At 43.7% G+C, this 14787-nt stretch overlaps 1 protein-coding gene across 1 annotated transcript in view; it reads right to left on the reverse strand.

Moving 5' to 3' along the window:
* The window catches only part of LOC125487346 (5'-AMP-activated protein kinase subunit gamma-2-like), a 213138-nt gene extending 208627 nt beyond the window's left edge, over positions 1–4511 (reverse strand). Inside the window, exon 1 of the mRNA XM_048618592.1 lies at positions 4410–4511. Within this exon, the coding sequence (XP_048474549.1) occupies positions 4410–4412 (3 nt within the window). The 5' untranslated portion in view covers positions 4413–4511. The remainder of the gene's footprint in view (positions 1–4409) is intronic.
* Between the last annotated feature and the right edge of the window lie 10276 nt (positions 4512–14787).

Below are 14787 nucleotides of genomic sequence, written 5' to 3' on the forward strand. Positions count from 1 at the left end.
TTCTTCCAGCAATTTTTAGTTTTGCTTGGTTCAGATCTCCAGCGTCCTCTGTTCTTTTTTTAACAAGTGTTTCCCCTGAAATCTGCCCCCCTCCCCCCCCCAGTCAGGTGAACATGTGATGTTTTTCTTTCAGAGATCAGTTTTTGGAAAGCCTGGCCTCCTGTAGAGAAGCTATGTCAATGGTCAGCCTGGCACATTCCATGTTGATCATGCCTAACTGGTCCGCATTATCGACCGACTGCAAGTCATCGCTTAATTCTGTGGACTCGGTCCTGACATTCCAGTTTGCCAACTGAGGAGTCAATAGCTTCTTTCATTGTTTGCCTGGATTGAGTGCATCCGCTGAGCAATGATTCTAATCTCAAAGTACCCACTCATGCAGGAGGACTGCGGATGGTCAGCACCTTGCTAGTCAAGGGCTGACCAACTGAAAGTGGGCAGTGACGGACCAGTGGCTCATCTCTCCCACTGTCAGGGACAGCTTCTCAACGCCATCACTGGGAACTGGTGTCTCCCGTGTTATGTTAATATTCTACCGAGCATAGGCCAGGGGAGAATTTACAGAGACTTTAGGTATCTGATAATCAGGGAACCCCCTGACCACTGCAGGGTTGAATCCACAGGAATATAAAGTGTTACTTGGCTGCAGGAGTAGTCAAAAAGACGGCCTCAGTCTCCCTTTGGCTCCACTCCAGGTCTGTTGTCAGGATTTATTACCTTGTCCTTCAGCTCTCCCAAGGTTTCGACAAGGCACCAGAGCTATTTATCTGCGGCTGGGAGTTTGGATCACAAGTGCCAAGGTCTGCCCATGCTAGTGGGCCTGCATGTCTGGGGGTCAAACCCTCTCAGAGCTTCTCCGGATCTTCAGTCTAGGTCCACGAGTCCAAAAGTTGCTCAATCTGCTCAGAGTCTTTCCCATTTAGCACAATGATAGTGCCACACAACATGATAGAGACTATCCTCAATGTGCAGACGTCAGTTCGTCTCCACAAGGACTGTGTCGTGGTCACTCACACAGATACGGTCATAGACAAGTGCATTTGCGACTAATAGATTGGGTGAGGATGAGGTCAAGTATGCTTTTCCGTCTTGTTGGTTCCTTACCACCTGCTGCTCCAATTTAGCACCTTTAGGACATGACCAGCTTAGTCAGTAGTGCTGCTGCTGAGCCACTCCTAGTGGTGGACATTGAAATCCCCCAGTCAGAGTTCATTTTGTACCCCTGCCACCCTTAGTGCTTCCTCCAAGAGTTGTTCAACATGAAGGAATACTGATTCAATCAGCCAAGGTGGGGCATGCTATGTGGTAATCAGCAGGTTTCCTCTCACATGTTTCAACTGATGCCATGATGTTCATTTCATGGTGCCAGTAATCAATGGTGAGGACTCCCAGGGCAATACCCTCCCGACTGTATACCACTGTGCCGCCACCTCTGCTGGGCCTGTCCTGTCGGTGAGACAGGATATAGCCAGGGATGGTGATGGTGATGTCTCTGACATTGTCTATAAGGTATGATTCCAGGAGTATGATTATGTCAGGCTGTTGCTCGACTAGTCCAGGAGACAGGTCTCCCAATTGTGGCACAGGCCTCTAGAAGTTAGTGAGGAGGACTGCAGGGTCGACAAGGCTGTTTCTGTCATTGTTGTTTCCAGTGCCTACGTCAATGCAAGATGGTCTGTCTAATTTCATTCCTTTTTTGTTAAGAGCTTCTGAGCAGTTTGATACAACTAAGTGGCTTGTTCAAAGGACAGTTGAGAGTCAATCACATTTTTGTGTGTCTGGAGTCACTTGTAGGCCAGACCAGGTAGTCATGGCAAATTTCCTTCCCTGAAAGGGCATTAGTTAACCAGGTAGATTTTTACAATTGTTTATGGTCATTAGACTTTTACTTCTTGATTTTTTTAAGTCAAAGAGTCACACAGAAATAAACTTTGACTTGATAGAGGTGTCCGAAATGATCAGAGGTATAGATAGAGTAGACAGCCAGAGACTTTTTCCTAGGGTGGAGGTAGCTATTACGAAGGGGCATTGTTTTAAAGTAAGTGAAGGTACATATAGGGAAGACGTCAGAGGTAGGTTCTTTACTCAGAGAGTAGTAGAGGTGTGGAATGCATTGCCGGAGAGGGTAGTGGAGTCGGCCTCATTAGGGGCATTTAAGCGGCTATTAGATAGGCATATGGATGATAGTATAAGGTAGGGGTGGAGGTTAGATAGACCTTAGGATTAGGGTAAAAGTTCGGCATAACATTGTGGGCCGAAGGGCCTGTACTGTGCTGTACTGTTCTATGTTCTATGTTCTAAACCCTTGCATCTAACTAGTCCATGCTGACCATAATCCCAAACTAAACTAGCCCCACCTGCCTGCACTTGGCCCATATCCCTCCAAACATTTCTTATTCATGAACAAAAACAAAGTTGCTGGGGAAGCTCAGCAGGTCTGGCAGCATCTGTGAAGGAGAAAACAGAGTTAACGTTTCGGGTCCGGTGACCCTTCCTCAGAACCCGACACCGGACCCGAAACATTAACCCTGTTTTCTCTTACAGAGATGCTGCCAGACCTGCTGAGCTTTTCCAGCAACTTTGTTTTTGTTCCTGATTTACAGCATACGCAGTTCTTTTGGTTTTTATTTCTTATTCATGTACTTATCCAAATGTCTTTTAAACATTGTAACTATCCCCGCATCCACCACTTCCTCAGGAAGTTCATTCGCCACACGAACCACTCTCTGCATAAAAAAATTTAGTAACATAAGTCAAATTTCTCCATCTGCCTTAATAGGATTCGAACCCATGTCTTACAGCTCTGCATGGAACTCTGGATTACTCTGGTATTGTTAATACCACCATCGCCAACGCTCCTCCATCCCACTTTAAAAAGCCTGCATAATATAAAGACCTTCATTAGGTTACCTACTTTGTTTCTATTGGTGGGGGAGGGGAAGAGAGAAGAATCCAGCTGGTGATCCGTGAACGTTGAAATGAACTATTCAGCACTTGCCACTTCTCTACGTAGGCACAAGTCACATGGAGTCACTATTCCCATTTTTGCAGAAGCATCTATACGAAAGTCAGCACCCATTGATTTCAACAAATCGTCTAAACCACAGAAAAGAAATAAGAACAGCACACACTTCCCGGCCCCCTGACAACAAGTTACCTGTTTCACAAGTTAGTACAACAAGTTCGTTGCTATCTGTACACGCGCGCGCGCACACACACACACACACACACGTGCACGCTATCTAAACCTTGTTGAATTTTTAAGTCAGAAAGTCCACACGGTTTGAGGGAATACTGTAACCAACAATGGAGTAAAAGAATGCTGCAACAAACAGACTCATAGAGTAATACAGCATGGAAACCGGCCCTTCGGACCAAACTGGTCCATGCTGACCATGCTGCCCACTCATCTAGTTCCAATTGCCTGCATTTGGTCCTTATCCCTCTAAACCCCTCCCATCCATGGACCTATCCAGATGTCTTTGAAACATTGTTATTGTCCCTGCCTCAACCATTTTCTCTGGCAGCCCGTTCCATATATGCACCACTCTCTGCGTGAAGAAGTTGCTCCTTCTTAAATCTCTCCCCTCTCACCTTAAACCTATGCCCTCTAGTTTTCAATTCCCCATCCCTGGGAAAAAAGACTGCTGGAGAGAGAAAAACCGTGAGCCTTATCAAAGATCAATACGATAGTTTTTAACATCAGTGTCACATTTGCACTCATTTCCCCACGTAGATGTTTATGTTTCAGTGACCCATTCGTCGGGTGAATAATTAACATTTTGGTTTTGATTCATCTAGGAGAAATCAATGAGGAAAGCAACCTTCCAATGAATGGTCAACAAGATTTACTTGTCTCACAAACCACAATACGTACAAAAAAAAAACAAGCATTCAGACAGTGTGCAGAAAAACAGCAAGATCCTGTTGACAGCCTCAGCGCACACCGCAATAATTTCAGATAGCAATTGGGCAGCAAGCCACGCCACACAGCCTGGTAGGCATAGAATGCCCAACCCATTTTGTCTCAGAAATCTGAATAAAATCATGAAACGAATGTCACTTCAAAAGTGAATCGTAAATGTTGGTAAACGGCTGCCCCTCTTTCATGTTGGCTTGTTTTCAGCAGCAATTAACTATATTGTGCAAGTACCCAGCTCCAGACTGGTTTCAGGATGAGGCACGCAACAATCCTTGCAGACGGAAAGTTGATCAACAACATTTAACACTTTTTTTTAAAAAAAAGCACTACACGAGAGTCAGAGCCAAAAATTAATCCACTAATAGAAGCAGCCAACTTGCTACAAATGCTCCCACAATTCAACTCCTCAGTCTGCTTTTCACATTATCAAACCTCAACCCTTTCTAAAGTTTGTGCAACAATTTTCAGAGTAGTTTAAAGAAAATACCATTATTCTCTCTTCCCAAGTCCAGAAATTCAGAGACAATTTTCACAAACGGCAAAAGCCTTCTCCAAAACAGCTGCGCAATAGGATTCCAAGCATTCCCAGGAACCAAAGGGAGATTGTGTGGGTTACAAGCTGCTCAAGCGTGAATTTCCACTGAACTGAAGTTTGAAAGACAAGTTTGTATCCTTTATAAAAGTAAAAGGGTTAGGCTTTCAAGGAGTGTTCATTAAGAAGAATGTCAGTTGCAGATAATCCAATATATTATGATATTACTACTTTAATATCAGAACACACAAGAATAAACGTTTACTTCAAAATTAACTGAATTTTTAATACGTTTTATTGCAATTCTCAATGTTGAAAGTGGCATTAAACTCAATTTCATCAACACACTATGGGCTGGATTTTACAGCCACCTCAATCTCCGTTTCCCAGTCCTGAAGCAGCAGATGGGAAGCATCTCACAATCTCAAGCTCTACAGCAATTTAATACCGAGAGCAGCATCAATTGATTTAAGGCAAGAATTTCATTCCTTGTTTGGGAGCAAATCCAAGCTTGGAGAGTTGTAGTGGCTACTGCTAGTCTGTCAGCCCTTGCTGAGGGGCCCAGAAAACTCCAGAATAAAGGGTTCAAAAGACCACAGGAAAGAAAGTTTAAGGATGGGAATGATTTTGGGATGAGTACCAATGATGGGGCCCAGGTGGTGTCCAATTACTCATTTTGATACAGGTGTACGTCCCTCAAAATGATCTGTCTTGCTTCAGTCTCCATTTCTCTTTTGCTTCCACATGCTTTCGTTTTTCTTTCCAGCTGGGAAGTGGTGTTGTGGTCCAGACTAATATGAACACGAAAGGAACCACCACAAGATGCTTTTAGATTGAGGTGTTGGAAAATTGGGGCATATTCTGTAACTCGCACTCACTTCCTGCTGTTTTTTATTCATCGGATATGCATGGCTCTGGCTAGGCCAGGATCCAATGCCCATCCCTAAATGCCCTGAAGCTGCTTTCTTGAATCACTGTAGTCATTGGAGTGTCGGTACACACAAACTGCTGTGAGGGTCCTGTCCTAGGGACCCTCACAGCAACATGAAGGAATGGCAATATAGCTCCAACTCAGGATGGTTAGTGACTTGGGGAAGGTGGGGAAATTTGTTGTTGGTCTTCCCTCCACTCTCCAATCTCCTCTATCAATTTCCTCCCTTCATATCCAGTAGCCCATTACCCCCAAAGCATACTTACCTGTTTTTTCCAGTTTCTTTTTAAAACATGGAAAGAAAAGTGTTTGGCAAGTTAAAACATTTGACAATTGCACAATAAATGGAAATCAAGTAGATCAGGCAGGAAGTTCACACTAATGCTAGATTTTTAGCAGAGATATTAACGTAACATCAAAAGATACATACAATTACATAATCAGATACCAATATTATCCCAACCTTTAAATCTTGTAGCATGCACTTCCTGCAGGTAATTTCTACAAACGTTGTGCTTGCCTATTTGCAATTTAACAAAAAAAAACTCATTACTAACTGAAGTAATGACTGTAACACAAGACACTATCTTAAATCTGTATTAAAAGCTTTCATATCTAAACCAGAGTCAAGTGTCAGAAAATAACATTTTTTTCTCTTCTAGCTGTCAAAGCGACTGTCAGGTTAAATTAAACATTTTCAAGTTCAGTAATTGCATTTAGAGTAGGAAAGGTGGGAAGAAGTTATTGTCAGAACCATGTTACGTCAGAAACTTATGTTTCTGGAAAAGGTCAATTCCACTGAATTGGAATCTTCCCTGTCAGTTTGAGCTCAGGCAGCGCTATTGTGTTCAAGTCATAAAGTTGCAGGTTCAAGTCCCATTCCAGGCCAAAATAATCACCGTTAACATTCCATGCAGGACCGAGGGAAGGCTACATTCTTTGGGCTTTCAATTGTCACCACAATTAAAAAGCTGGACCATGGATCTATTTCTTCCTTCATTTACTAACTGATGCCAGACATTCTTTGCCTGAAACAAGGCTAAGTAAACAACCTCTATTTTCAACACTTCAAATTCCTCAGCCAGAACAAAACATGGATTGACCTTCATCAAATATCTGAAAAAATAAGTACATGTCATGCCAAGCCAAAAATTCCAAAAGCATTCAATATTACAAATTTTTACTATGCTTACACACAGAGTCCTGCATGTAATACAAATCATTGGCATCAGTTTGGTTGACATTCCTCTTGTAGTGACAAGGGCAAAAGTGAAAAACTTAAACTGCCACCTGTTACTAATTAAACAGGTTCATCACTTCACAAAATTGCCACTACTTTAGTTATGGACCCACAAACCTCAGGAGGAAAGATTTTTCTACTTGCAATTAAGACCAGAACCAAGGGCCGCAAATAAAATAGTCACTAATAAATCCAGCAAAGAACTAAGAAGTTTCTCTCGCCAAACAATGTGGATTATACAGCAGAAAGGAGTAATTGAGACAAACAGTGTAGGCTGTTTGGAAAACTTTGAGATCAACGCACTGGCAGCATTGGGGAATGTGTACATTGGAAAAATATAATATGGTGAAAGAAGTTCCATGCAGGGCACAAACCCTGCAACGACCTGTTGGGTAAAATGGCTATTGCTGTATTGTAAATAATTTGTAATCATGTACAGTCATTTCACAACCACAAGACATTTCAAATGAGCTTTACAGCCAATGAAATACTGAACTACTGAAGCAGCCAATTTGAAAAAGGTACCACAAACAGCAACTAAATAAGTGGTTGGGTAATATGCTTTGGTTGAGGGAATAATTACCACTTGGCATATCAGAGAGAGCTTCCAGGGTATGTTGTGAACCTTTTATATCTACCTAAAGGAGGCAAACACCAGACCTCACAGCAATCTTCGGGTCATATTTGATCTAGATCTCATTTGATTTGATTTTGATTTATTGAAACATATACCAAAATACAATGAAAAGCTTTGTTTATGAACAGTACATGCAGATCACAGCAAGCAAGGGATGTACAGATCAAAAAGACTTAGGGACATACAGGTTACATTGCAGGTTACATTATTTGAAACTAGAGTCCATTCAACAGTCTGATAGAGGCCAGAAAGAAGCTGGTCCTGAACCTTCTTGTGCATGTGTTCAGGCTGTTGTGTCTTCTGCCTAATGGAAGAGGCTGTAGGAGATCATTACTGGGGTGCGATGGTATTTGGTGATGTTGGCCGCCTTTCCGCAGCAGCAAGCCATGTAAATGGAGTCCATGGATGGAAGGTTGGATTCCGTGATGGTCTGGGCTGTGCACACCACCTTCTGTAGTTTCTTACCGTCCTGGGAAGAGCAGTTGCTATACCAGGCCGTTATGCACCCGGACAGTACGCTTTCAATGGTGCATCTGTATAAGTTGGTGAGGGACCTTATGGACATGCCAAATTTCCTGAGCCGCCTGAGCAGGAAGAAGCGTTGTTGTGCCTTCTTGACCATCGCATCTACATGGGAAGTCCAGGACAGGTCATCGGTTATCGTCACTCCGAGGAACTTGATGACCTTCACTCTCTCAACCTCAGTTCTGTTGATGTAGATGGGGGCGTGTTCTCCTCCTTTCATTCTGAAGTCAATGACTGGGTTTCCAACCACATTTTCACACCATCACTAAGAATGAATAACATCACATGACTCTTGCCTGTAGAGCTGGCCGACAGCTTCAAAGGATTTGTTCCCGAGGTGTGCAATAACAACATCTCCGAACAAGGTGACTAGAAAATATAAAAACCGAATGAACTGCAGATGCTGTAAATCAGGAACAAAAACAGAAGTTGCTGGAAAAGCTCAGCAGGTCTGGCAGCATCTGTGAAGAAAAAATCAGAGTTAACGTTTCGGATCCAGTGACTGAGGAAGAGTCGCTCCCCACTGACCCTTGCAAGAAAAGGATAGCTATTTGTAGTCAAATAGCATGGTTTCTGGGGTTCAACATGGCAAAAGACTTGGGACCAGCTATCCTTGAACTTCTACTGGGGTCACACCTGTTGTTGCTAACCCACAGGAGTATCATATAACAGCAGAGAACAGAAGGAAAGCAGCCATTGAGTCAAACAGCATGGAAATAGACCCTTCGATCCAACCAGTCCACACCGTCCTTGTTTCCAAACTAAACTAGTCCCACCTGCCTGCATTTGGCCCATATCCCTCAAACCTCTCCTGTTCACATACTTATCTTCTAAACGTTGTAACTGTACCAGCATCCACCACTTCCTCCAGCAGTTCATTCCACACACGAACCACACTGTGTGTGAAAAAGTTGCCCCCATGTCCTTTTTAAAACTTTCTCCTCTCACCTTAAAAATATGTCCTTAGGTTTGAAGTCCCCACCCTATGGAAAAGACCTGCTGGTAACTCGTTCTAACATCTCCTTATTGGCTCAGTGTCCCAATTTTGTTTGAAAAACTACAATGAAGTGTCTTGGGTGCTTACACTACTTTAAAATAAAATTTAAGTTTATGTTGTTGACAAAAAGGACATCAATGCAAGGTTAGGCTACAAACTACTGCAATAACAAGTCACAAAGATATATACTTTTGTCATTTTGTTGTGAGTGATTGATTGTCTCTCAGATGTATTTTTCACTGCAGCCTATTATGCAGAATGCTAAATGGAATTTGCCAGGCTGGTGAAATGTGCATTGATGTTATCAGTTTGAAAACCAATTAACTAAAAATCCGAAAGCTCCAGCCATGGAATAAAAAGTCACTTTAGTTTCACAAGGATCTATAACAGCAATATTCCTTAAGTAGGTCTCACTGTGTAATCCAACAGAAAGAGAAAATCACTGGAGAAACTCAGCAGGTCTAGCAGCATCTGTGGAAAGACAGCAGAGTTAACATTTCAAGTCCGGTGACATTTCAACTCTTCATCAGAACGGCCAGCAGCCAGGACAAAGTGGTATTTAAGGTGAAGACTGGTGTGTGCATGCGTGTGGGGAGCAGGTTGTCTCTGCACCTATTTCTTCCGGCAAGATTCCTCTCCCCGTCCTACACACTCCGTCACCCACCTCCAACACTATCCTTCCACCCGAACCCACCCCCCAGGCCTTTTACCTGCACTCAAGCAGCTCAATACAAACAGCTGACTTGACACAAGTTGCTTTAGATTCAAATGGGTGAGGGGGGAATAGAAATTATCTCCCTCTGAACTGACTGCACTCCGTGCTCTCAGATCCAACCCGGCCTTTGTGATCAAACCAGATGCCAAGGGTGGTGCTGTTGTTATTATGACTTCTGCATTGTGAAGGCTGACTGCTAGGTCTCAGACACCTCCTCCTAACTCCCATAGGAGCAGATTTAGGCCATTTGGCCCATCAAGTCTGCTCAACTATTCAATCATGGCTGATATGTTTCTCAATCCCATTCTCCTGTCTTTCCCCCGTAACCCTTGATCCCCTTACTAATCAAGAACTTTGATCCCCTTACTAATCAAGAACCTTGATCCCCTTACTAATCAAGAACCTATCTATCTGTGTCTTAAATACACTCAATGACTTGGCCTCCATGCCCTTCTGTGGCAATCCACAGATTCGCCACCCTCTGGCTGAAGAAATTCCTCCTCACCTCAGTTCTAAAGAGTCGTCCCTTCACTCTGACGCTGTGCCCTTGGGTCATAATTTCTCCTGCTAGTGGAAATATCTTCTCCATGTCCACTTTGTCCAGGCATCTCAGTATTCCGTAAGTTTCAATCAGTTCTCCTCCCTCATCTAGAATCATAGAATCCCGACTGTGGAAAGAGGCCATTCAGCCCATTGAGTCTACACCGACCCTCCGAACAGCGTCTAACCCAGTCCCAGCTCCCCTCACCCTATCCACGTATTTACCACAGCTAATCCACCTTACCTGCACATCTACGGACAGTACACAACAATTTAGCATGGCCAATCCAACTAACCTCCACATCTTTGGACTGTGGGAGGAAACCGGAGCACCCGGAGGAAACCCACGCAGACACAGGGAGAACGTGCAAACTCCACACAGACAGTTACCTAAGGCTGGAATTGAACCTGGGTCCCTGGCACTGTGAGGCAGCAGCGCTAACTACTGAATCACTATGCCACTCTTCATCCTTCTAAACTCCACTGAATACAGACACAGAATCCTCATCCACTCCTCATATGACAAGTCCTTCACCCCCAGGATCGGTCTTGTGAGCCTTCTCTGGACCGCCTCCAAATCCCAGCACATCATTCATTGGATATGTGGCCCAAATTGCTCAAAATATTCCAAATGCGGTCTGAATAAAGCTGTACACAGCCTCAGCAGTAAATCTCTGTATTCCAGCTCTAACATTGCATTTTCCTTCCTTACTGTCAACTGAACCTGCACGTTAACCTGAACAAGGACTCCTAAATCCCTTTGTGCTTCAGATGTTGAAGACTTTCCCCATTTAGAAAATGGTCTACACCATTTTTTCCCCCAATAGTTACCTGGACTATACACATCCTCACACCCTGCTTCCTGTAAAAGTTCCATCTCATTTTCCCAATTTCTCCATCTCATTTGTTACGATGATGCCACCTTCCGTAGGGTGCCTGAGAAATATCCGTTTTTTTCCACAACTGAGGTCTTTAACTGATTTGGCAAGGGGAAGGGGCAGGCAGCAGGTGTAAAGTTTGATCAGGTTTAGAGGGAATGCTATGACAGTCCAGTAGGTGGAGAAGACACGGGCAGGATAAGGTATGTGGGAAGACCGGAAAGCTAAATGGTCTCTATTTTAAGGCAAGGAGCTTGACTGGTAAAGCAGATGAACTTTAGAGCATTGATCAGCACTTAGAATATGATATGTTGCAATTATGGAGACATCATTATCATCATCATCATAGAATCCCTACAGTGTAGCAACAGGCCCTTCGGCCCAACCAGTCCATATCGAACCTCGGAGCATCCCACCCAGACTCACCTCGCTATAACCCACCTAATCTACACATCCCTGAACACAACGGGCAATTTAGCGTGGCCAATCCACCTAGCATGCACATCTTTGGACTGTGGGAGGAAACCGGAGCACCCGGAGGAAACTCACGCAGACACAGGGAGAACGTGCAAACTCCACACAGACAGTCGTCCGAGGGTGGAATCGAACCCTGGTCCCCGGCGCTGTGAGGCAGCAGTGCTAACCACTGAGCCACCGTGCCACCCCATCACCTATCTGATTGACTGTCAGTAAGTATACGTGCAAGAATGAAGCTACTGAGGATACCTATCCTGAGCACCAAACTATATGTTAGAACCCTGTCTGAATGAGGGCTACTCTTTCCCTATTGCCCAGCATAGCACAACATTTTCTCATTGTTCAATGTGGAAACATCTGGCATAAATTGCATCAGGAACAGCCTTCGTACAATTGTGGTTTGAGGACTGAGATATCCCACACAGTTCCTCAGTTTATCATTGGAAGCAGCCTATTGCATAAACATGTACTGCATCTTGGTTGAAGGAAGGACAGGACTAGTAGTCAACATTCCAGGGTATAGAAAGTTTCAGACTTATAGGGAGAGGGGGAAATAAGAGATTTGGGGGCATTGCACTACTGGTAAAGAAAAACATCACTGCAGTAATGAGGGAGGACATACTAGAAGGCTCTTCAAATGAGGCCTTCTGGGTAGATCTTAGAAATAAAAAAGTAGCAATCATCTTGCTGGGATTATACTGAGGCCTCCCCATAGTCACAGGGAGATAGAGAAGCAGATGTGTTGGCAAAACACAGAAAGGAGTGACAGAAACAGGGTTACAGTTGTAAGGGACTTCAACTCTGCTAACATTAACTGGAATTGCCTGAGTGTGAAAGGAATAGATAGGGTGGAATTTTTAAAAGTGCACCCACAGAGCTTTTTGTGTCAGTATGTAGAAAATCCGACTAGACATGGGGCAGTGCTGGACCTAATCGAGAGAATGAAGCTGGTCAAGTGGTTGAAGTTTCAGTGGGCAAGCTTTTTGGGGATGGTGAAGTTTCAAAGTCATTATGAAAGGGATTAGGATAGTGCAGAAGTTAAGTGCCTAAACTGGAGGAAGACCAACTTCAATATCATTAGATAGGATCTGGCAAACACATACTGCGCACAGCTCCTTACAAGGAAGTCTGCATTTGGAAAGTGGGAGACATAAAAGTAATATGTTTTCTTATTCATTAACGGGATGAGAGCTTCACTGTCCAGGCAGCATTTATTGTCAATCCCTAACTGCCCAGAGGGCTGTGGGTCTGGAGTCACATGTAGGCCAGACCAGGTAAGGATGGCAGTTTCCTTCCCGAAAGGACATTAGTGAACCAGGTGGGTTTTTCCGACAATCAGCAATGGATTCACGGTCATCATTAGATTCTTAATTCCAGATATTTTATTGGATTCAAATTCCACCATCTGCTATGGTGGGATTTTATTCTGGGTTCCCAGAATGTTATCCAAGTCTCTGGATTAACAGTTCAGCGATAATAACACTAGGCCATTACCTTCCCCAAGTATAGTGAGACTTCAGGGTCATTGTGTTCCTCTAAGAGTGAAGGTCAAGGGCAACAAGTCCAGACAATTCTGGATCAAGGGATATTGAGAGAGTTTGATGAAGAAAAAAAAAAGGACATAACAGGTACAGTGCATTATAAACAGGGAGACCCTTTCAAAAGTATACAGAAAGTGTAGGGGGTTGCTTAGAAAAGAAATCAGGAGGGTAGACAGGGCTACTAAATATTTTTGGCAGATGGGATCCAGGAAAACCCTAAGGCTTTTTATAAGTATATTAAAGGTAAGAGGATTACCAGGGAAAGAGTGAGACCAATTAGAGAAAAAAGGGGCAATCTCTGCATAGAGTCAGTGGACATGGGTGAGGCCTTACTATGGGTGAGTACCTACCATCTGGGTTCACAGAGGAGAAAGGCATTGTAGCTGTGGATTTCACTTGGGATGGTGAGGTTCCAGAACACATTAAGATTAATAAGGAGGAGGTATTACATGTTTTACCGGGCATAAAGGTGCATAGATCCCCAGGACCTAATGAGGTATATCCCAGGCTGCTATGTGAGGCAAGAAAGGAGTATATATTTAACACTTCATTGGCCACAGGTGAAGTGCCAGATGACTAGAAGATAACCAATATCATTCCTTTGTTCAAGAAGGGCAGCAGGGATAGGCCTGGTAATGACAGACTAGATCATCTGACGTAGGTGGGTGACAAAATTATTGGAAAAGATTCTGAAAGACGGGATTAATCAATACTTGGAAAAGTAGGAATTCAGGGAGAGTCAGCATGGACTTGTTGGAGGGACATCCCATCTGACTAATTTCGTTGAGTTTTTTGAAAAGGCGACTAAATATATTGATGAACGTGTGCCATTGATGTAGACTTCAGTAAGGCTTTTGATAAGGTTCCATATGGGAGGCTGCTCCAAAAGGTAAGGGCCTATGGGATCCAAGGCAAGTTGGCAAACTGGATCCAAAACTGGCTTACAAATAGGAGGCAAAGGGTGATGTGGAAGGGTTGTTTTTGTGATTGGAAGCCCGTGAGCAGCGGTGCACACAGGGATTAGTGCTGGGACCCTTGCTGTTTGTTATTTACATTAACGACTTAGATGTGAATGCAGAATGTACATTCACATGGTGGCCCAGTGGTTAGCACTGCTGCCTCACAGCACCAGGAACCTGGGTTCGATTCCACCCTCGGGTGACTGTCTGTGTGGAGTTTGCACATTCTTCCAGTGTCTGTGTAGGTTTCCTCCGGATGCTCCAGTTTCCTCTCACAGTCCAAAGAATTGCAGACTAGGTGGATTGGTCATACTATATTGCATGTAGTGTTCAGGTATGTGTAGATTAGGTGGGTTATAGGGGGATGGGCATGGGTGGGATGCTATAAGGGTCGGTATGGACTTATTGGGCTGAAGGGCTTGTTTCCACGCTGTAGGGATTCTGTGATTCCACTAGTTATAATTAGTAAGTTTGCAGATGATATGAAAATTGGTGGTGGCGTTGAGGAATGGGGAGGTTGGTCTCAGGCTGTAGTCTGATATTGATCAGTTGGTAAATTGGTACAGCAATGGCAGATGGAATTTCATTCTGCAACATGCAAGGTGATGCATTTTAGGAGGTCTAATTAGGGAAGGATATATACAATGAATGGCTGGTTCCTAGGGAATGCTGAGAAACAAAGGGACCTTAGTGTACAAGTCCATAGATCCCTGAAGGTATCTGCACAGATAGACACGGTGGTGAAAAAGGTATACAGGATGCTTGCATTCATTGGCCGGCGCATGGAGTATGGGATCAAGAAAGTCTTGTTACAATTTAATGAAACATTGGTTAGGTCACAGATGGAACACCATATGCTGTTCTAGTCACCACACTACCAGAAAGATGTCATT

Source organism: Rhincodon typus, chromosome 2 (assembly GCF_021869965.1).
Source record: "Rhincodon typus isolate 14 chromosome 2, sRhiTyp1.1, whole genome shotgun sequence".
In the NCBI taxonomy this organism is placed as follows: domain Eukaryota; kingdom Metazoa; phylum Chordata; class Chondrichthyes; order Orectolobiformes; family Rhincodontidae; genus Rhincodon; species Rhincodon typus.